Source organism: Onychomys torridus, chromosome 2 (assembly GCF_903995425.1).
Source record: "Onychomys torridus chromosome 2, mOncTor1.1, whole genome shotgun sequence".
Lineage (NCBI taxonomy): Eukaryota > Metazoa > Chordata > Mammalia > Rodentia > Cricetidae > Onychomys > Onychomys torridus.
This window is the reverse complement of record NC_050444.1, coordinates 67,391,353-67,415,258: the sequence shown is the minus strand read 5'-3', so window position 1 is coordinate 67,415,258 and position 23,906 is coordinate 67,391,353. Positions and strand designations below refer to the sequence as shown.

Here is a 23,906-nt window from a genome sequence, read left to right as displayed (position 1 = left end):
GCTGTATTGTGGGACCAAGCAAGTAAGTAAGTATGGTGACCTGGTTGGAAATCAGAGATCTCATTTGGAGAAGAGAGATGAAATTGGGGAATGGGAGAGGCAAGTGAGATCCCCGGGATGTAGCTTCATCTGTAAAATCAATGAACAGAAATAGAATAGATGATGGGGGCGTAAATAGATGTTAGATAGATGACCAATGGTAGATATGTGGATGATAGATAGATGACTGGTAGATGGTAGATAAAGGATTCATAGATGATAAGTGAGTGATATGTAGAAGATAGATGATTGATAGATAGATAAATAGGCAAATAATTGATAGTTGCTTAAATAATAGAGAAAGATAGATGGTAAACAGATGCTAGAAAAGTGACAGATAATAATTGATACTTAATAGATAATACTGATAGATGATAGATATATGCCTGCATGCATACAGATAGACAGAGACATAGGACTAAAAGTAATGATTCCCTAAGACAGTGCGCTCACAAACTTCTCAGATGTTGCTTTCTAAACACCATTGCACTCAAAAGGAAAATAACCAGTTTCAGTGCTGGGGCCAGGAAAATGCCAGGGGAGATGAGAACATCCTGTGCCAAGACATATGAAAGTCTTCAAAAAATAAAGATGACAGGAACATGTGGGAGAAAGCATCAGAGGCAACATGAAGGCGTTTTCCACTGGCCAAATCTGCATAAACTTGAGTCAAAATGCATAATGATAGCAATGGGTTGTAGGATGCTGGATTTAAAAGAACTCATGAGGCCATAAATAACAGGAAAGAAACAAAGTGCTGTTTTGCAGCAGGATGTGGTATGTCCAGATGGGGTGACAGTTTGCAGATCCCTGGTTGGCGGTTCCCAAAGTCACTAGCCCCGAGCTAATGTCTGTGGGAAACAGGATCTTCACCGGGGCTCAGGGGCTCCAATAGATGACTCCTTAATCACAAAGGGGAAATGGTACCTTTCAAATGGTGAGACCACCACAGCCACGTGAGCACAGTTAATATCACCAGTCACTGGACAAAGTGCTTTCTTATGCCCTGAGGTGACATGCGGAGGGGACATCTCTTATGCAGGATACCTGCCCAGCATGCACAACCTGAAGCCAGCCATGACAACAGCCAGCGAATCCACATCAAGGGATACTTAACAATAGATAACAGTTAGCCAGACTGACTTCCTCAGGAATACAGATAAAATGAAAGACCAACATGGGCTGAAGCATTGTTTGAGACTAAAGCAAGCTAGGGAGACATAAGAAAAATGCAGTGCACTGGTCCTGGGGTGAATCCTGCTTTGGGAAAAAATGCAAGATGCAAAATGCCTTAAAGGACCTGTTCCTTCTAAAGGATGAGCGTGCTAGAGAGTGTCCTCATTCTTAGCAAGCACACGCTGAGATATCTAAGAGTGGAGAGTTAGAATGTCTGCAGCTTGGCCATGAGAGCTTGTTCTAGTCCCTAACATCTTTTTGGAAACAGCACTGTCAAAGAGCATTAGCAAACGCCACACATCTCTGACCCATCTTGGGATTGGCTGACTGGAGTAGGTACCCACCTCTTGTCCAATCAGCTTTGGCCCAGGCTGTGTCATGTGATATATAACATGGCTGCCATCATGGCTTCTTCAATGTACATCTTCCTAGAAGGGCTTGTAGTGGGCGCTAGGTCTGACTGGGCCAATCTATTCTGTAACTCCAGCTGCCCAGCCTTACTCCAGAGAGTCCTCCAGACCCCACTGCCTAACTTACAGCCAGTTCTCTCACTTACTCTTTCAACAAGCCTTACACGGACCTCTTCTGGGCTGAGTTGTTATGGGAATTTTCTTACTGTAATATTTTTATTAATTCTTTGAGAATATCCTACAATATATTTTGATCATATTCTATACACACACACATTCTTCCCCGAACTCCTCCCATATCCACCCCATCTTCCTAATTTTGTGCTCCTCCCCACTTTATTTATTTATTTTGTTTGTTTGTTTGTTTTTTCGAGACAGGGTTTCTCTGTGTAGCTTTGTGCCTTTCCTGAATCTCGCTCGGTAGACCACTCTGGCCTTGAACTCGCAAAGATCCACCTGCCTCTGCTTCCCGAGTGTTGGGATTAAAGGCGTGCACCAGCACCGCCCGGCTCCCCACTTTATATAACCACAAACTCCAGTTTGTGCTGGCCATATGCTCCTGAGGGTGGAGCCAGCCACTGGTACATAGCCCACCTACCGGGAACCACACCCTTAAAGAAAACTGCCTCTGTCTCCCAGAAGCCATCAGTTGTCCATAGCTCCTCAGTACAAACATGGAACACTTCAGGAATTTACTTGCCTTGAGCAGGGGCCATGCTGGTCCCATCTGTGCCGTTCCAATTGTAAGATCTGTGTTGCCGAAGCCAACACCGTTACTAGAATTAGGAGTCAGAGCCTGGGCCCTGATAGCCCCCATAAAGCAGGTTTGGCCATTTATTCTTAATAAGTCAATTAAACAAGCACTAGTTTTTAAAAAAAGAGAAAAAAGGTAGAGAAGGGAGATTATTCAACACAGGCACATTGGGAGAGGGACGAGGAGATCCTGTGAGCCCTCCTGAGTCATCCTTGGGTCCTCACATGAATTTAGGTTTAAGTAGAGTGCCAGAAGGAGGCACAGCAAAGGGGTTGGTCAAGGTGTGCTGCAAGAACATCCTCAAGCCACCCTTGCCTGGGCTCCGGTCAGTCCTGCATGACAAGCTGTGATCTCTTTCCAGAGACAAGCTCTCCAGCTGGCTGGCAGCAGATGTCAGTAAGATTCCTGGGGGAAATTCCAATGTCTTGGGGTGCCTTGTTTCCCAGAGGCAGAAGGCTCACAAGGATCTTCCGAATAGTCTTCATTTCTGTCAGGAAGGTTCAGGGTCTTATTAGAGCCTTGGGACACAGCACTGACCCAGCCTTTTCCCTCAGCACCTCTGTCTCAAGTTGGACAGGTGTGAAGAAGCCACAGGACCTGGGTTCAGGCTTGAGTTACACGCATCAAGCAGAACACAGCTGGTGCTGGCTGGCAGCTTCGTCCCACCATGGGAATGCAAAGGTCTCCTGACACATCGCTGGTTGTGGAGGATGGGAGGAAAGGGGGCCTTGGCTAGGGACTCTGCTACTGGAAGACGGCCAGTCCATCCCTGGGGTTCTTGTTTTCTCTTTTATGCAGCCGGACCCAGCAGGCCGGGACATCTCCATCCGCCCACTGCTGGAACACTGCGAAAACACCCACATGACCATCTGGCTCGGCATCGTCTATGCCTACAAGGGGCTCCTCATGGTAGGTGCCAGGCAGGAGGCAGAGATCGGGGATGCTTCTTTGCCAGGCCTGTTTCTCCTAGGGGGCCTTCACAACTTGAAAATAAACAGAGCATTCCCCCATGTGACTAAGGCCCTAGTCTCTGTGGGGCCTGGTCTCAGACCCTGCCACAGCCCTAGGAGACAGGCAGAAATGATGTCCCAGTTTCCCCCCTCCTGGGGCAAGGCTGTGTTTCCTCTGCAGGCTCTGAGGAAGAGCTCTTCCAGGACTTCTCCAGTGACGGGGGCTCCAGACAGCCCCTAACTTGTGATTGGTGCCCTGTCTCTAACGCCTTCCCTCTTCTCTCTTCATCCTTATCATTGGATTTAGGGACTGATTAGATGATCTGGAAAAATTCCACTCACAGATCCCTAATTGTACCTCCAAAGACTCCCTACTCCACCCACCCCATACACCACCACCAATAACCACATTCACCACTTCCATGCATCTGGATGTGGATATACCTGTGAGGGCCACTACAGATCATAGATGGGTCCTATTATAAGAAAGTTTTTCCTAGCCTCAGCTCAGTGCCCGTCCGTGAGTCCTCACCCCACTCCTTGAAGGTCTAAAGAACTTATGACACTATTCCCTCCTGATAGTGACACTCCTCAGAGATCTGCAGCCAACCACCAGGCCTCTAGACATGCCCGTGCTATCCAACGCTCTGCTGGTTTGGGCATCCTGATCAGAGCTACAGCTGTAGATGCCCATCAAGCCCTGTCACTCACCACCATGGGCCCCACCCAGGCAGGTCCCTGCATCTGGCCCATCCTGGGCTTCTTCCTCTGAGAGGTGACATGGCCTTTGGGGACTGAAGGGATCATGCACGAAGGACCCGTACAGTGCAGACTTCAGTGGATGGTAGCTTCCTTCCCTCACCTGGGTGTCTGTTTGCAACACTGCTGTTTCCCCACAAAGGAGGAAGCCCATCAGCACAGTGTGGGGACACAAACCTGTCATCCCAGTGTCACTGAACTTGGGGTATAGCCTGTGCCCCCATCAGCCACCCATCCTCTATAAACCAATTACAACAGCCAAATCTATGTGAAAAGCTGGAAGGGGCGATTTTCAAGGTGAAAACATTGGGAAGAGGGAGAAAGAAATCCAGTGACACCCCGTCCCCTGCATCCTAAGTCCATCTCCAAGGTCTGGAGGGAGGTTGAAGTTTAAGAAGTTGTGCACACCTAAGCTGTCCCGGTCAAGGTGTGGTCCTGCCCACCCTTGACCCACCCTCGCCTCTCCTGTGAGCTGTCTGATAAGTTTTAAATCTCTTTTCAGTAACGGTTTCCCTCTCAGGCTGGCCAGGCCTTCTCTTCTTCCCACTGAGATGCCTGGAGGGATTCTAGTTCCCTGAGGGCCATTGTTTCAATCATCTGATAGTGAGGCTCACGGGTGTCTCTTTAGATGCCTCTGTCCCTGCCTGCATGGTTAAACCAGCACTCGGGAAACTGAGGCAGTGGCATGGAGACTTCAAGGCCAGCCTGGGCTGTGGAACAAAACCCAGTCTTAAAAATAAATAAATGAATGAATGGACAGATAGATGGATAGATGATAGATAGATAGATAGATAGATAGATAGATAGATAGATAGATAGATAGATCAGGCTGCTAGAGGTCACACTCAGAGAAAAGGATTGGGGTGGGAAGAGGAAACCACCATTGTAGAGTGCAGTACCATCCATCAGAGAAGTTCCTTTGAGATGATCCTGTCTGTCTTCCCAGCTTAGTTAGGGTTTCTATTGCTGTGAAGAGACACCATGACCATGACAAGTCTTATAAGGAAAACATTCCATTGAAAGGGCTCACTTAGAGTTTCAGAGGTTCAGTCCATTATGATCATGGCAGGAAGCAGGGCAGCATGCAGGCAGACGTGGCACTGGAGCTGAAGAGTCCTACATCTTGCAGGCAACAAGAAGTTGACTGTGACATTGGGTGGTATCCTGAGCATAGAAAACTTCAAAGCCCACCCCCAACAGTGACACACTTCCTCCAGCAAGGCCCACACCCACTCCAACAAAACCACACCTCCCAATAGTGCCACTCCCTATGAGCTTATGGGGGCCAATTACATTCAGACCGCCACACCCCCTTACACTTCATCCAAACAGAGGCCCTGGGAGATGAGTGTCACCCCATCTCCCAGATGCTGCATGTGAGGCCTTGAGAGGTCAAGTGACCTGTGCAGGGGCTCATGGGGGAGGTCCTTCCCCCAAGGCCTCTCATAGGTCTCTGCAGGAGCCAGTTGTGCCTGTGAAGGAGAACTGAGGGGCTGACACACCCCCAGTCTGCACTCCCTCAGGATGCAACTTGGGGCCATATGTGAAGGCAGTTGGTGGCAACCTGAAGCTCCTGCAGTTTGCCAAGCAGTGAGAGGGGCCTCTGCCTGGTAATAACAATCTCTCATTTCTGTCCACCATTCCAGTTGTTCGGTTGTTTCCTAGCATGGGAAACACGCAACGTAAGCATCCCTGCCCTCAATGACAGCAAGTACATCGGGATGAGTGTGTACAACGTGGGGATCATGTGCATCATTGGGGCTGCCGTCTCCTTCCTGACGAGGGACCAGCCCAACGTGCAGTTCTGCATCGTGGCCCTGGTCATCATCTTCTGCAGCACAATCACTCTCTGCCTGGTGTTTGTGCCAAAGGTACCTGCCTCTGCCTCTGTCCATCACCAGTGGGGGGGGGGGGGGGGATGCAAACATACTGGTGCATGTGTTCGTGTGTGCGTGTGTGTGTGTGTGTCTGTCTGTCTCTGTGTGTACATGCATGAAAGTACATGTGTGCAGGTAGAGGCCAGAGGGCAACCTCCAGTATTAGTCAGGTTTCATCCACCTTATTTTTGAGACATGGTCTGTAACTGGACCGGGGCCTACTGGATAGGCTTGGCTGGCTGGCCAGAGAGCTCCAGGGATCTGGCTGTCTCTGCCTTCCCAGCACTGGGGTTGCAAGTGTGCATGCACCTCCATGACTGGCTTTTGTCCCAGGAGAACTACCTTAATCTCTTCCAACTCATGCAAGCATGAGATCTGAGTTCAATCATAAAGAAGTTATTAACAAGAACAAGGGGGCTGAAGAGATGGCTCAGTGATTAAGAGCACCAACTGTTCTTCCAGAGGAGCCAGGTTCAGTTCCCAGCACCCACATAGCAGCTCACAACTGTCTGTAACTCCAAGATCTGATACTCTCCCACAGACATACATGCAGGCAAAACACCAATGCACATAAAATAAAAATAAATAATTTTTTTAAAAAAGAACAAAGACAAAGCTAGGCATGATAGTGCATGCCTGTAATCTTAGCACAGGGGAGGCAAAGAAAGGAAAATCTGTGGCTTGCTTACACACAAAAATTTATGCATGGGCCGAATGGTGGCAGCACACTCCTTTAATCCCCCCAGCACTTGGGAGGCAAAGGCAGGTAGATCTCTGTGAGTTAGAGACCAGCCTGGTCTACAGAGCAAGTTCCAGGACAGCCAGAGCTACACAGATAAACCCTGTCTCAAAAAAAATAAAAAATACATATATAGGCACTTACAAATGGGTGCACGTACATATAAATATGCACACAGAAACACACTATGCACACGGGGAAGAAATTAGGAAAGAAAGAGAAGAACAAGATCTCCAGAAACTTCACAAACTCTCGCCACCCCCAAATTGTCAAACTATTAATGTTTACTTGGGTATTCATGTTGTTGATGTGTTTCCTGTTGTTCTTTTCAAATCACATTTTAAAATTTTACTTCGTGAGGGGAGAAGGGACCTGAGTGCCACAGCATATATACCCCTGGAGTCAGTTCTCTCTTTCCACCTTGTGGGTCCCGAGGATGGAACTCAAGCCCTCAGACTTGGTGGCTAGCACCTCTCCTCACTTGCTAGCCCTTGGTCTTCATTTTTTGGTTTGTTTTTGTTTTTTTATTTTATTTATCTTATTGTTGTATGACAATTTTGCATGTGTATATGAATGTGCACCATGTGCATGGCTGGTGCCTTCAGAGGCTAGAAGCCCTGGGTCTGGAATTACAGACGATTGTGAACTGCCATGTGGGTGGTGGGAATGAAACCCAGGTCCTCTGGAAGATCAGTGCTCTTAGACACTGAGCCATGCCTTCCACCCTGCTGGTCTTCGTTTTTGAAGGACTAGAAGCCCGGCCTCTGGAGACAAGGCTGTAACCACAGAGATGCATTCTTCTTCTTCGCCTCTTTCACTTAGCTCCTACCATCATCTTTTCCCACACCCGCGGCATCACTGAGGGCTGGTCCATGGCTTTTGTGCACACTTGATCCCTTAGTGCTGAACATTACAATTATGGTAGACTTTTTCGTTTATTGGTTTTTGTTTTTTAAAGATTTATTTATTTGTTATGTATATGTGTATACAGTGAGTGTTCAGCCTGCAGGTCAGAAGAGGGCGCCAGATCTCTCATTACAGATGGTTGTGAGCCGCCATGTGGTTGCTGGGAATTGAACTTAGGACCCCTGGAAGAACTGAGCCATCTCTCCAGCCCCTATTTTTGTTTTGTGTTTGTTTGTTGAGACAGGGTTTCTCTTGTGTAGCCTTGGTTGTCCTGGATCTCGCTCTGTAGACCAGGCTGACCTCGTAGAGGCCACCTGTCTCTGCCTCCGAAGTACTGGGGACTAAAGGCGTGCGCCGCTGCCACCACCACCTAACCTATCAGAGATTTTTTTGAAGAACATTTTTCTCTACATAACACATATTTCTTGTTTCCAATTATCTGCTGTAAACAGTCCTGGAAGAAATGTCACTGGTCAAAAGGAACAACCGATTTTAGTGTCTGCTTACATTTTACAGTGCAAGCACATCCCACCTTTGACACTGTGACACGATGCTGTCATCCGCAACACTCATGCTTGAGAACCAATTTCTTAACTCAACTGAGTTTTGAAAAATCACACACAAAAAAATACATAGCTTCAAATAAGCTTATGATTTTGTGTTGGGCGGTCTCCATGGCCCTCCTCAGCCACATGGCACCTGTAGTCATAGGCTGGACATACCTGTCACACCAATCTGGAGGACCAGCTCAAAGAGATATTTTGTAAGCATTATCTTTTGCAGCCGTGAAGAGGCCTTCACCTCTTAGGGATCCATGCTGCCTGACCTCAGTGGTCTCAAGGGTCAGGAGACAGTGGGGAAAAGTCACCCCTGATATAGAAGCGTTAGTGGCAGAGGAGAGAAAAGAGGTCCCCGGGGAGCTTGGGGTGCCTCCGTTCAGCCGGGTTGACTTGGGGACGTATATCTGCCTTGTCTAACTGTCCACTCCCCGCTCAAGTGCCAGGCCCGTGTCATCACTTCCCTGCCTGCACTCTAGCGCTCTCCGTCCTGGAAAGTGTGCTAGATTCTCGAAGCCCAGCTCCGACTGGACTGTCCTTTGCTCTGTCCCCTTTAACGGCATCTCATTGATCTGGGCGCAGAGGCCAAATTCCCCATGTTTCAGCACTCTGGGGTCTCTTCCAGTACCCCGAGAACCCCGTCTCCCTTCCAAACTGCCCTTCTCAATCCAGGCGTGGTGGCACAGGCCTGTAATCCTAGCATTTGGTAAATAGAGACAGGAGGGCCGGAAGTTCAAGGGCTACATAGTAAATTGAAGCCAGCCCAGGCTATAGGAGACCTTGTTTTTAAAAAATAAAATAAAATCTGGCTGGGTGGTGGTGGCACACGCCTTTAATCCCAGTACTCGGGAGGCAGAGCCAGGCGGATCTTTGTGAGTTCAAGGCCAGCCTGGTCTACAGAGCAAGAGGCAGGAAAGGCGCAAAGCTACACAAAGAAACCCTGTCTCGAAAAACAAACAAACAAAAAATCTGGCGAGGTGAATCAGAGGCTAAAGCCCTTGCCACAAAGGCCTGACAGCCTGAACTGGAGCCCCAGAGACCACGTGGAGAATGGAAGAAAGAACGGGCTCCACAGAGTTGCTGTCTGACCCTCACAGGCATACCTTGCTCTGTGCCCACACACGATAATAAATATGATGATGACAATTGCCCTCCCCTAAGTGCCCTGAGACCCAGACCCCTTGTCCTTTGCCTATGCTGGATCTCCCCCAACCTTGGAATCCCTTCCTGCACTGTCCCTTCCAGACAAGCCTCCCACCCCGGCCACCCACAGCACAGCAGCTCCTGGTGGCTCCCATGCTGAATCCATTCTGGCCTGACGACAGTGAAGCCCTTCTTCACACCCACACCCCAAATCTGAGGAGCCCTGATAGAGGCACGGTGACTCCACCCCTGCTCTTCAGGGCTGAGCCCCAGCCTGCCTCCTTCCTGGGGCCCCTGTCAGTTCCAGAGTAGAGCCGGGTGGAGACATGGTTGGGGAGAGAGGAACACAGCAGGAGTCTCATGTCCACCTCTGTGCCTTCAGCTCATCACTCTGAGGACAAACCCTGACGCAGCCACTCAGAACAGGCGATTCCAGTTCACACAGAACCAGAAGAAAGAAGATTCGAAGACCTCCACTTCAGTCACCAGCGTGAACCAGGCGAGCACATCACGCCTGGAAGGACTGCAATCAGAAAACCACCGCCTACGGATGAAGATCACAGAGGTGCGTCCACATCTGGAGGCCACCCCACCCTCCTGACCTGGCCCCTCTGCCCGGCCTGCAACCTATCCCTGCTCCACAGTCCTCCAGAACATCCCAGGTCATGACAGCAGGCAGTTTGCCACATCTGACCCCAACTGAGTGCCCAGCTGGCCTGGACTCCTGGAGTCCAACAGTCCCCAGACATGTTCAGAGAGGAAACTTTGGAGTATCTTCATGGAGGACCCGAACACTCCCCGAGGCACAGTATAGAAAGAGGGCACAAGGACAGGCTCCTCCAGAGATAGGCTGTGCTGCAGTGAACCTGTCCCCAAGTTCTGAACTGCTTCTTGAGTAGTCCAGAGAGCCATAGCTAGGGAGCTTTACGTCTAAGCCACACCCTCAGACAGAATGGAACTCCTCTGTCACTTCTCTCTCTTGCTCACTGCCTAGGGCCAGGGGTCTGTCTAGACCCACCTCTGGGCTGAGCCAGGTTTGGATGCTAGCCAGGCAACAGCAGCAAAGAGGCTTCAAATGCAAGCAGCCCCAAAGGGAAGCTGAGGAAGGAGGGTCACGAGTTTGAGGCTAGCCTGGCTCCACAGCAAGGGTCCATCTCAAAAAAGAAAATGACCCAAAGAAAGTGTGTTAGCCTGGCCATGGTAGCACACACCTTTGATCCCAGCACTCGGGAGGCAGAGGCAGGTGGATCTCTGTGAGTTCGAGGCCAGCTTGGTCTACAGAGTGAGTTCCAGGACAGCCAGGGCTATAGTGAGAGACCCTATTTCAAAAAAAAAAGTGGGTTTATTTCTCTCACCTAATGGTCCTGAGGACAGGGGTTCCAGCAGGGTCATTTGTGGGGTGAAGGTCCTCCTCTCCTACTCCCTGCCACTCCCCAGGCACAGCAGGGTAACGGCATGGAGGTCTCAGGAAAGGGAGACACAGAAAGCCTACACAAGGGATTTTCTCTTAAGGATATCACACACACACACACACACACACACACACACACACACACACACACAAAGTGCAGTTTGGTTCTGCCTCCCTGTGCTGCCAAAATTTTCATGAGCTCACTTAGCCACAAAGGATGTCAGGAAATGTAGCCTCTGCCAAACATCTGCAGGGAAGAAGCCAGTTGCCAGATTAGATACGGGATGCTCAGTTAAATCTGAATTTCAAATAAACGACCAATCGTGTTTTCAGTAACAGCATACTCCATACCAAGTGCAGGCTATACCCAAACTGCAAAGAGGGCTTTTGCTCTCTGAGGTTTAAAATCCACTGGGACTTCCATTTGCTAGATCCAGCGACCTCTTTGGGGTCAGAGCGCCTGGCCACACAAGAGCGAGCCAACACACCTGGTCCATGCATCTGAAATGCATCTGAAACCCCACACCCGCCTCTGTGGCAAGACAGAATCAGCTTCTGCCCCTCTGAGTCCGTGGCTAGTTCTGTCTTAATATCAGACGTGGATAACAAGCAGTAACAGCACCAAGCTAAGCCTTCCACTTCCTCCCAGCAGTGAAAGCCCCTACAGCAGGAAGCCTGAGCCATGGCTGAGAGCCCCTGGGTAGCTTTGTTTGCCCCAGAATCCGGCCACAGTCTGACTTCCCACAGGGCCCATCCTCAACTCCCAGCCCTGCTGTATAGTACAAATAAGAGGTTTTTTTCCTTTCATGGTGAAACCTATTAAGCAGCAGGTTTGCCCCTGACCTCAGAAGAGTTAATATGATTCCCTTCATGTTCTATAATAGGAGGCACACTAGCCATCCCCACTACCACTGCGCACCACCCACACATACTCCCCTGGTTTAGCCCTGATTCTTCTGTAACCTGGGCATGACTGAGCCCCATCATGCTCAGCTCCCCCAGATGACCCCAGCTGGCTGGAGCATGTAGGACAGAGCAGGACTCAGAGCTGCTGAGCTCTGCCTTCAGGCCTCCCGGCTGGGGGTCTGATGCATAGTTATGATATCACTGACAGTCCTCTAACAGCTGGTCCCTCCTTATGTGTCAGGCACTGGGCTGAACTCCCTGTACATCATCTCACTGAATCTCCTCATGCCCTATGAGGTAGGAGCTGTGATGCCCTTGTGCTACAAATAGATACCGAGACTCACAAATCAGTACAGAGCCAGAAAGTAAGGCCTGTCTCCCCCTGGCCTGAGCTGGCCTATTATCCCTGTTCCTTGCCTTTCCTCCTGGGCTTGCTTGGTCCCTCTCAAGGCTCAAGCCCAGACTGTTCTGGTCCATCTCAGCTCCTGCTTGAATGAGTGGGAAAAAATCCTCTTCAAGATACAGAGGTCGTGCCGGGCAGTGGCACACGCCTTTAGTCCTAGCACTCTGGAGACAGAGGCAGGTGGATCTCTGAGTTGGAGGCCAGTTTGGTCTACAGAGTGAGTTCCAGGACAGCCAGGGCTACACAGAGAAACCCCATCTCAAAAGGCAAGGGGAAAAAAAGGATGTAGAGGCAGAACCCTGGGGGACAGGGGCTAGGGCTGGGGACTTGATCTCAGCTGGGCCCTTGTCTTCCAGCTGGACAAAGACTTGGAAGAAGTCACCATGCAGCTACAAGACACACCAGAGAAGACCACATACATCAAACAGAATCACTATCAAGAGCTCAACGACATCCTCAGCCTGGGCAACTTCACAGAGAGCACAGGTGAGAAGATAGGACCCAGAGATGGGACCCATCGCTTTGTAGATGAGATTGAGGCCCCGGGAGAGCATGGGGCTGGTCTGAAGCCATGCATACAGGCAGAGCTGTAGTACTGGGCCCTCATCTCCTGCCTATAGCTCTGAGTCTGTTCAGAGTCTGCTCCCCACATCCCCTGCCCTGAGCTTCAGCGTCTTACCTCCAGGCACCATGTCCATGTGTACCCGGCACAGCCAGTGCCCTAGTGTTCTGACAGGGACACACTTTATTTCCCTCTCCGTTCCTCAGCAGGTGACTTACAGTTACTTCCTCAAACAATGTTTCACAGTTTAAGAAGCAGCCCATCTGTGTACAGGAAAAGAATAATCAGGAGGCTGTGCTACCTGTCCCTCTTACCAACCACATGAGAAGAATAGGTCACCATGACATGGATCGCTCTCTATATACCTCTCAGCAAAAGCCAGTGTGGGTGGGATGTTCGAGAGAGGACATTTTCCTGTGATGTTGGAAATCAGACTGGCCCTCTGCAAATGCAAGATGTTAAACTTGAGTTAGCAGCTTCCTAAGCAGGTGTCCACCCTTGGAAATACATCCATGTGGGCAGCGACACAACATTATCACAATGCTTATCATAACATTATTGGTAGGTGAGAAAGACTACCACTAACGTACATGTGCATCATTTAAAGTGATTTCATTAATTATGAAACAATAGAGAACTTTGTACAGTCACTTATAAGTGAGGTGAGGGAAAGGGGGATAGCTGAGCGGCAGAGTGTCTGTCTATCATGTTTGGGGCTCTGGTTTCTATCCCTAGCAATAGTGGGAGGGATTAAAGGGGCTGGAGAGATGACTCAGTGGCTAAGAACACTTAATGTTCTTGAGAGGACCTGGAATCGGTTCACAGCACCCACATTGAGCAGCTCATTACCCACCTATAACTCCAGTCCCAGGGGGTCTGATGCCCTCTTCTGGTCTCCTCGGGTATCTGCATGCCTATGTATGGAGCACATAAACTCATACAGGTACACACATACACATTAAAATTTAAAAATCTCTTTTAAATTTTTTAAAAAAGCTGTGAGGTAGATCTCCAAGTACAAGAAACCAGCATTATGATCCATATACCCACACATGTAGAGACATGCAGCCTGTCTTAGGGTTTTGGCTGCTGTAAAGAGACACCATGACTATAGCAACTCTTAAAAAGAAAAACATTTAATTGGGGCTGGATTACAGTTCAAAGGTTTAATCCATTATTATCATGGCAGGATATGGTGGCATACAGGCTGACATGGTGCTGGAGAAGGAGCTGAGAGTTCTACATCTTGATCCACAGGCAGCAGAAGGAGACTGTGTGCCACACTGGGTGTAGCTCAAGCATAGGAGACCTCAAAGCCCAATACCACAGTGACACACTTCCTCCAGCAAGGCCACACCTCCTAATAGTGCCACTCCCTATAGGCCAAGCATTCAAACATATGAATCTCTGGGTGCCATATCTATTCTAACTTCCACACAGCCATGTGTAAGTATTTGTGCAAGTGCAGTTTTTAAAGGACTGGAGAACAAGCAGGTTGCCAGCAGTGTACTGTGGGCGCAATGCAGCAGAGCACATGGGCAAGCATTCTCTTTCTTTTCGTGCATACACTCCCCAGCTTTTATCAGCACACATACGTCATTTGTCAGAAAGTTGGTTTAGGGTCCGTGGCTGCGGTACTGTGGAGAACAGGCCTATCCAGGCTCTGGGTTCAACCTCCAGTCACACACACACACACACACACACACACACACACACAAATCTATGTGCAAATCAATAAAAATATTTTTGTTTCTTTTTTTAAGATTTGTTTATTTACTATGTATACAGTGTTCTGCCTGCAGGCCAGAAGAGGGCGCCAGATCTCATTACAGATGGTTGTGAGCCACCATGTGGTTGCTGAATCTTGAACTCAGGACATTCTGGAGCAGCCAGTGCTCTTAACTGCTGAGCCAGCTCTCCAGCCCCAGTATTTTGTTTCTTTTATTCTCATATTTTCATTTTTTTTGTCCCCCTCTCCTTTCCTACATGTTCTTAATATAGAAGAATCTATATTAATAATGTTGAGAGAAGGTCACATGTAGCCCAGGCTAGCCTAGAACTTTCAATGTGCTTCGCCAAGGATGATCTTGAACTACTGCTCTTTCTGCCTCTGCCTGAAAGTACTGGCATCATAAGTATGTGCAGGCTTTAGAAGTCACACACATATATAATTACACACACACACACACACACACACACACACACACACACATCTTACAGAAAATGCTAATTGTAAAGAAATAGTCGAATGAAAATAGTTACAAAGAATCTTAAAGAATAAAAATTACTCCTGGGACAAGCATAGTGGCACACACCTTTAATTCCATCACTCTGGAGCCAGAGGCAGGCAGGTCTTTGGGAATTAGAATCCAGCCTGGTCTATGTAATGAGTTCCATAGCAGCCAGAACTGCATAGTGAGACCCTGCCTCCCCCTGCAACAAAGTCAGTCATAATGATTCCAGTATTTTACAAAGGAAAGCACTTCGGATTACTGGAGGGAATTTTCAGTTAACTTCCCTGGGATACGTGAGTAGCCATGTGGAAAGAACAGAGGTAGAGCTTCCCTTTGTACTTTGTACTTCACTTTTGTAACATAAAAGTGAATCTCAGATGGACACAGATTTAGATATAAAAGGTGAAGCCAAGAAAGTACTGGAAGAAACCGGATGATACCGGCTGATACGTTCTTAAGAACTCCCAGAAGGGGCTGGGTTATTTTTTTTTTTCTCACTTTAATACAAAACAGAAACCAGGAGGAACAGGGAGTTTGGGGACAGCTGGGCTATATACTAAGACGGTCATTTTGTTGTGGTGGTAGTTGGTTTGCTGTTGTTTGGGCAAGGGGTTGGGGGTTGGGGGTGTTTTGTTTGGTTGGTTTGTTTTGTTTGGTTGGTTGGTTTTGTTTTTTGTTTTGTTTTTTGTTTTGTTTTGTTTTGTTTTGTTTTGTTTTGTTTTGTTTTGTCTGGTTTTCCAAAACAGGGTTCCTCTGTGTAGCCCTTGCTGTCCTGGAACTTGATTTATAGACCAGGCTGGCCACAAACTCACAGAGATCCTCCTGCCTCTACCTCCTGAGTGCTGGGATTAAAGTCATGTGTTACCACACCTGTCAAAGATGCTGATTTTTGAAACTATATATTGCTAAGCAAACAGGTTAGAGGCTGGGAAGCTGGCTCGGTGGTTAAGAGGACCTGTTTGACTTCCCAGCTCTATTATGATGGTTCAAAACCATCCTTCACTCCAGTGTCAGAGGATCCAATGCCCTCTTCTGACCTTCGAGGTCACAAAGCACACACATGGTACACAGACATGCATGCAAGCAAAACACTCCCACACACAAAATAAAACAGATAAGTCTAATTTTAAAAGAAAGGAAACAGGCAAGAAAGCAGATCTTCTCAAATACAGCTGCTTGGAGTAGACATTGTTCCGACTCACTCTCTACTGTTGGCGATCAGGCTATGTGTCATAGATTTTTGTGCTACTCTAACCAATAACACAAACTTGACAATCAAGGGCCACATAAATAGGGACTGGGGAGATAGTTGGTAAAGTGCCTGGAGGACCTGAGTTTAATCTCCAGAACCCACATGAAAAGCCAAGTGTTGGGGTAAATACTGTCATCCCAGCACAGGGAGGCGGAGACCAGCTGACCCCCGGGGCCCCCTGGGCAGTCAGCCTATACTCCTGGGCAAGTTCCATGCCAATGAGAGACCTTATCTCAAAGAATAAAAGCAAAAGGGAGAAGGTGAACAGCACCTGAGGAAAACCAAAGGTGTATGACAGGGTGACCGAGGAATGACAGCCACAATATGAACACACACCACACCACACACACACAGGAGGAGAGGAAGGGAGAGAGGGAGGGAGGGAGGGAGGGAGGGAGGGAGGGAGGGAGGGAGGGAGGGAGAAGGGAGGGAGGGAGGGAGGGAGGGAGGGAGGAAGGAAGAGAGGAAGGAGAAAGAAAAGCCATAACATAAATGTATTTTCTTGTAGCTCTGGAGGCTGGGAGTCCAGAATGAGGGTATTGGTAGGCTCAGTGTCTAGAGAGGTCCTTGTCTCTGTTTCTGAGATGGTGGCTGGACCACTTCGCTTTCTGAAAGAGAGTGGAGGGACAGAAAAGGCTCAAACTGTTCCTCGGGCCCCTTTGGAAGGACACTAAACCCTTCCCTGAGGGATTCACCTTCGAGACTCCTTCGCCTTCTGAAGTCACCACCTCTTAACTCACCACAGTGATGTACAGAGGTGTGTGCCTGCAGCTCCAGCAACCCAGAAGGCTGAGGCAGGGGGATCATCTGAGCCAGCAATTCAAGACCAGCCTAGACAACATAATGATATCCCATCTCAAATGAATAAGTAAATAAATAAACAAATAAATAAATAAGAATAAAACCATGAACTTTAAGGGACATGTTCAGACCATAGCACTGGGACTTTACAGTTGCCTCTTGTTAGACATGGCATTGGTGTAATCATGTTCTGTAAGGCCACCATGAATAGTGACAAACGCCAACACTCTGGGGGAAGGCCAGGGTGAGGCTCCTGTGAGCTCCTCCCAAGTTGGCACTTTTCGTCAGCAGATCGATATCTTGCTTCGTTCTGTACACGTCCCCTTCCCAGCACACACTGTACACTGGGCAGCACTGTGCACATGGCCGGCGGCACTATAGCTTGTGCCCGATGGGTGCTTGCCTGACACCTGTGTTTTAAGAACACTCAGCACTACACTTGGGGACCGTTTTAAACAGGAAAGTCGTCAATGGAAAAAAGCAAAATCGTGTCAAGCAGCTTCAAGGATAGAGCGGTGTGGCAGCTGTACAATGAGAGGCTGTCCTCGGGCTGGGACATATATGTCAGGCAATTCAAAGTTACTCACACCGCAACTCAGCCATCATATGCACACACACACACACACACACACACACACACACACACACACAAAGACCACAGTGCATCTGGAGTATTGATCGCAGGCTGACAAGTCCATTTTAGAAAGCAAATGAGTTTGCAAATGCAGAATGCATGAATAATGTGGATCAGCTCGCATGGATGCAAAATCACATACCTATACCATCCCCCACAACAGCGAAAACTAAACAAAAGAACTGATGTTCCTCCCCTGCCAAACAAACTCTGATCTCTTGGGCGCAGTACAGACTCCACATTTCGTTAATGTCTCCAGATGTTTTGGAAGCCCAAGGAGGGGTTTTCTGTGGCCACACACAGTCCTCTGAGTGGGGTCCCCAGAGCTTAGGTAACTAGTCCATAGAGAATTTTACCCTTTCTCACTATACCACTATGCCCAATGAGAAGGACGTTAGAGTTAGAATTCCTCAGTCTAAGATACACAGCCCACACAGTCCACTTGACTCCCACACTGACTTTTCTTCTTGAATGGAAAGAGGACAGATCAGCCACACACTTTCCCAGCCCATTGCTGTTGTCCATGGATGGGAGCTCCTCAGCTCACTGCCTGGTCCAGAAGGGCTGGGGGACAGACCCTGGCTCAGAGAAAGGAAAGGAACTGTGGACTCTGTTATTCCATGGACAGCATCCTCAAGGTCCCATGACTGAGTTTTAAAAAGTAACTTAACAAAATTTTGTTAATGTTGTGATGTTATTTTCAACAGATGGAGGAAAGGCCATTTTAAAAAACCACCTCGATCAAAACCCCCAGCTACAGTGGAACACAGCAGAGCCCTCTAGAACATGCAAAGATCCCATAGAAGACATCAATTCCCCAGAGCAGTAAGTACCTTCTCCATGAGAACCGTGCCCAGGAGCACATTGCTGCAGCACAGCTGTCTACGATGTGCACGGCCATTTCACAGTTATAACTTCACCTCAGCTCTGCATGACCCAGTAATGCAGCCATATTACAATGCTCCTTTACAGGTCAGAAAACCAGTATCCAAAAGGGGGAGGTGACCCATACAAACTCACCCAGTACTTGAGTGCAGGAGGTGGGATTTGAACTCAGTACACTGCCTTTGTTGTGTGCATACTGTAACCTTATGAAATCAATATACTTGACAATTGAAAGCAGTTAGTGTCAGACAGATACTGGAGAAACAGCAGGCCCAAAACAGATCCTTTCTTTCCAGTGAGCCCATGTCTTGTGGCGTCTCCATTCTCTTTGGCAGACTAATTAATTAATTAAAAAGGCAAGGCCTAGTATACTCATGATAGGTGCTTTGGAGGTCAAAGAAGCAGAAGAGGGGACTGTCGTATTAAATAAGGTGGATCAGAGAAGACGTGAAACACCTGCACATCTCAGCTCTGTTCCCATCAGCGACTTTAGCCCATTCTGCCACATTGGAAGCAGGAGGTAGATACACAAACTCTGACACACGGCCTCCAGGAAGTGACAAGCAGACAAGAACCAGCAAAAGCAAGCTGATCACTCAGGCCATGTGATGTTATTAAGTCATCAACCCAGCAAACCCAAGACTGGCCAGGTTGCCATCCGGAACACCTTCCAGTGTTACAGGACACATAGCAGTTCACTAGTCCGCTGCCTCCAGAGTGAGGCAGACCTCTGAGCCACCCCAACCCCCAACCCCCACCCCCAATGAACTTAGGTTCTGGTGCTGGGTGAGCTCCTACCAAGCATGTGTTGACTGTGGGGAGGGGAATGGGATCTTAGCAGACAGGAGAATGCCTCGGCTCTCAAAACATAGGATGTACCTCCTCACCTAGACAGACTGCCTTGCCCAGGCTGCTCAAATGGGCCCCTTGCCCTATAGCCAAGTGCGTTCTTCAGTTTCTCATTTCTCCTGGATGCTCAGCAGACAGATCTTGCCCCCAAGAAATGATCGTGGCTGACATCCTACATGTTTAACTGAATTTCAGCATGAAACTGTTATCGGTTACTCAGGTCCCGAAGCTGCTGGCTTTGTTTCCCTGTATCCCAAAAGAAATGTAAAAATATAAATTAGGTAACAGAAAATGGACTGATTTATAATTTGACCAGAAGAGAGAAAGGAGCCCACTTCCTCTCCAATGTGCTGGTGGCTGTCTGAAGATTATGGAAAACCCTGAGGCAAAGAAGGCCAGACGTCAAGCAGCTTTAGCTGTGAGACAGTTTAAGCATTAGAGAGGGAGGTGAAAGGCCCCAGGCTCCCTCCATTGTCTCGGCTCTCACCAAGGAGAGCCCAGGCATTTTTTCTTTCTACGAATTTAGAGTGTCCCCGCAGCCCACCAGGACCCCAGCCTATTCTCAGCATGGGATTACCTCTACAGAATCCCCAGCCCTCTCTTCTGTGAACATTGATGTGTCTGAGAAGTCTTCCTGAGCAACAGGTCCTTGGGGAACAGGGGTCCATTTCATATGCACCCGCACATCTCAGAAGCCACCAGGCCCTGAGTAAACCCTGAGGCACACCCTGTTGGGATTGTGTGCCTCTGCCACAAAGCCACATGACTCCACAGAGGCAAAGACACAGCCTTTCTGGCTCTGTCTCACTGCCGGTTCCCTAAACAAGTCACAGGAGCCCTCTGTCTTTGCCTTTGTAACAGGGGTAGTGATGCTTGGCTGTTTGCTTTCTGTTTTCTTTTGTGAGGATCTCGGTTTGATTTGGTTGGGTTTGCACCTGAGAACCCAGACACTGGGATGTAGCCTGAGAGGCATTGCAATACAAAATGGAGCCAAAATGCCTCTGGGAGCAGGAAGCCATCCCCTGGGCACATTCCCTGTAAACAGCCTCTTTAGAAACTAAGGCGACTCACCGACTTGATGGTCATTAAGACTTTAAGGATGTGGCCAGAAGGGAGCCAGAGGGCAGCTACCTTTTCCCTCCTCCTTTGGTAACACGCAAGTGCCTCCCACACTACCAGCTCATCCCTTCTCCAGCTTCCGGCTTCTTTCCAAGAGTTCTGGGGACTTTGACGAGGAAGGGGCTCACTGCCAGAGAAGGTAGCACAGAGGATGATAGCTAAACTGGGCCATGAGCTCCAGAGGAATCATATTCCAGGTAGGAAACATAAAGGCAAAACCACAAAGGTGGGTTGTCAAAATGAGCCACCAGAGGGCAGCACTTGTGGGAGAAAACAGCCGATTCGCCCAGAGCGTTTGGAGAGATCTTAGGGGCCACATTAGGGTGTGCCTCCCCCCCCCACACACTTCTGTGACTTTCCAATATTAGGATGGCAGGGTTAATCACCAAAGAAGCTAAAAGGCCAGGAATGAGCCTGCTGAGAGGGATGGGCTGCTGGGTACAGCAGAGGCAGAGGGCAGGAGAAGAGAGCAGGCCGCTGGGAAGCCTGGGATTGAAAGCTGGGGGCCACGGTTGAAAGCCGTATCACACAGAGGCTTTGCAATTCAAGATGAGCGGTACCTATGTGTGAAGCATCGATTGGGCCCTCATAATTCTGCCATGATAGTTACAGTAGTCAGCGAGCCCCACCGTGAGGGATAGGGAGGTGGCAAGATGCAATCTTGTTCCTGCTAGTCTTTCTGGCTATTCCCGGACGACAGTAGGTACCTGTGAGCCTCTGAAGAACGCCTGCTTCGTGTCTGAAGGTTTAGACTATTGAGCCAACAGATCTTGGATTTAAGGGGACACAGATTCCTACACTCAGAAGTTTAGCCAAAGTGAGGACGAAGGGCTTTCAGGGGGGCAGCCAGCCCTCACTAACCGCCTCTCTCTCACCCTCACCCGCAGCATCCAGCGCCGCCTGTCCCTACAGCTCCCGATCCTCCACCACGCCTACCTCCCGTCCATTGGAGGCGTGGACGCCAGCTGCGTCAGCCCCTGTGTCAGCCCTACCGCCAGCCCCCGCCACAGACATGTGCCACCCTCCTTCCGAGTCATGGTCTCGGGCCTGTAGGGGTGGGAGGCCTGGGGCCGGGGCCTCCCCGGGGACAGCACCATGCTGGGTCAAGGCACCTGCCACTGGCACACTGACGGCCGGCCGTGAGAAGCTGAGCACTACGCTGCCTCTCCAGACTGCTGGAAGGGCGCTCGGGCACGGAGGGACTCGGCACCGACCTCGAGCCTTATCTGAGAAGGTCTTACTCTCACGAGGGAGAGGGATGACGATGACTTCTCCTTGGTGTCTGCAAACAAAGAGGAGCTGGGATGTCTGAAACTTGCAAAAAAAAAAACAAGTCAAATTCTAGACCAAGGAGAGAGACCTCAGACTCCAGCCGTCCTCACCAAGTGGCCAGAGCAAGGGCTCTGCAGAAATGGCCTCTGCACTCTGCACACACGTCATCGGTGGTGCCCGCCCCCCACACACACCAGCCCTTCTCCACTCTGGGGAAGAAGGTGAGCAGGGCCACCAGGTCCCCAGCAGCTGGCCCAGCCCACCTCAGCCTCCCTGGAACAGGGAGTCAGCAGGAAGGACAGACAGACACAGCCCTGGGGCTGGGGGACCAGAGCAAGCAGCTGCGCATGCTCCCAGGGGACGCTGATCAGAAGAGAGGTGTTTGTTACTCTCTGATAAATGCCACACATTAACACAATAACACCCGTTCTGGGGACTGTGGGGATTCAGGGCACCGCACTGCAGACACGCTCTGCAGTATTCAATCGACAGTCTGTCATGCACCTACCATGTCGGCCATGTCCTTATGTTCAATTTTAGGGTTCCCGGTAATAAGGGGAACCACCTGAGCTAATCATGGAATGTCTGCTCCCAGAAAACACGATAAAGAAAGATTGTGCACTTTAACCTCTCCCATGGGGGCCCAAGGGCTGCTGGGATTTTTTTTCCCCCCCATTGACTTTGTTTCTGACCAAAGTGAATCAGGGGCATTCTGCTAAAAAGTCATCCCTGTGTTGCAGGAGAGAAAAGAGCTGCTGGCGCAGGGCTCCCTGGCTTCCAGAAGGTAGCCTTTCAGTGCCCCTCCAGCCCGGCCAGTGTGTGACCACTCGGGTGTCACTGGGGTGGTCAGTTAGCAAGCCCGTTCTCACGCTTCACATCATACTTCCCTTGTAATTGAACCCCAAAGAGCACCGGCCTGGGAGTCAGACCTGGATTTGAGTCTTCAGTCCCCTCAGACTCCCTCCATGACCTTGGGCAAGTCACCCTCTCTGAGCCTCAGTTTCCCCTCTGTAACAGACTGGGGTTGAAATAACACCCATCCTGCCTACCTCACAGGGTCACTCTGGGGATGGACACTCATCCAGGATAGCTTTGCACTGTGAAGCAACCCTGACCTGTGAGGTATTAGTGTGACCATGACCTTCAGCCCTCCCACAAGCTGGGGGTGCAGTGTGGCCCAGAGAAGCTTCCAGAAAGGCCCTCTACCCAGGCACAGCCAAGCGGGAGGGAGGGAGGCTCAGAGCTCTTCTGACATTCCTAGACAGGTTCATTCTTTGCTCAAGGCCTGAATGGCAACGTCCAGGGGCGTCTGCACAAGTGAGCGGTTCGCTCACTCCCTAAAGAATCCTAATGGCAGCTTCAACCGAGCAGGCAATAATCTCTTCCCAGACCACAGCAGTCAGGAACACACTGCTGTCAACCACCAGGCTGTGATGAAAGGGCCCACGGGAATTACCATCGCCAACATTTCAAGACACCCTAATCCACGTAGCATAGCTCTTCCCTCCCCTCCCCTCTCCTCCCCTCCCCTCCCCTCCTCCCTCCCCTCCCCTCCCCTCCCCTCCCCTCTCCTCCCCTCCCCTCCCTCCCTCAAAGAGAGGTTACGGAGGTTCTGTAGCTTTTAAGGGGGAAAAATGTCAACCCATCACAGGTCAAGTTGACGTCCTTCTCTGTTTAGGCACTAAAACTCTGTGTTGTCACTCACTGTGTGTTAACCAGTATTTCCTTGCTTTTTTGATTTCACCAAAACCAAATTTCATTTAAAAGATCACATTAATTTTTTTTCAAAGGAAAAGAGATAATTAACTGTACATAATGTATACAGACAAAAAAAAAACCTGTAGAAATATTACTCCAACATAGCAGGAAAAAAAACAAAAAACAAAAGTATTGGATTGTCGGAGGTGAGCGTGTGTCTGTAATCCCTTGTGACTCCGAACCGTGCTCTGTCTTCTAGGTAAACCCACAAGGTACATCTCTGTCTACTGATCCTGTAGCTTCACCTATTTTTATTATTTTATTTTTAATTTCTCTGCAATTAACAAGCCCCACAACGTGATTCTGGCTATCTACTGGTTCTGTTCTTTTATATGCAGAAAACACACGGTCCATTTCCTAGAGGCTTCCGCCCGAGGGCATCTTCCAATGACGTTAGTGCACACACACACACACACACACACACACACACACACACACACACACACCACAGCACACCACACCAAACCGCTTTCAATTAGACCGGAACTGGCAGAATCAAATGTAAATGAG

The 23,906-nt window shown here is 49.2% G+C and overlaps 1 protein-coding gene and 1 non-coding gene across 2 annotated transcripts in view; one reads left to right on the top strand and one right to left on the bottom strand.

The window, feature by feature from the left end:
* Gabbr2 (gamma-aminobutyric acid type B receptor subunit 2) overlaps positions 1 to 23,188 on the top strand; it is a 353,724-nt gene extending 330,536 nt beyond the window's left edge. The window contains exons 14-19 of the mRNA XM_036177907.1: positions 3,178 to 3,288; positions 5,735 to 5,959; positions 9,693 to 9,875; positions 12,387 to 12,516; positions 18,221 to 18,338; positions 21,254 to 23,188. Coding sequence (XP_036033800.1) covers positions 3,178 to 3,288; positions 5,735 to 5,959; positions 9,693 to 9,875; positions 12,387 to 12,516; positions 18,221 to 18,338; positions 21,254 to 21,419 — 933 coding nt within the window. The 3' untranslated portion in view covers positions 21,420 to 23,188. The remainder of the gene's footprint in view (positions 1 to 3,177; positions 3,289 to 5,734; positions 5,960 to 9,692; positions 9,876 to 12,386; positions 12,517 to 18,220; positions 18,339 to 21,253) is intronic.
* On the bottom strand, positions 2,294 to 2,396 carry LOC118578979. The gene has a single exon (XR_004944358.1). It is a non-coding gene; the product is annotated as a U6 spliceosomal RNA (small nuclear RNA).
* Positions 23,189 to 23,906: the final 718 nt, after the last annotated feature.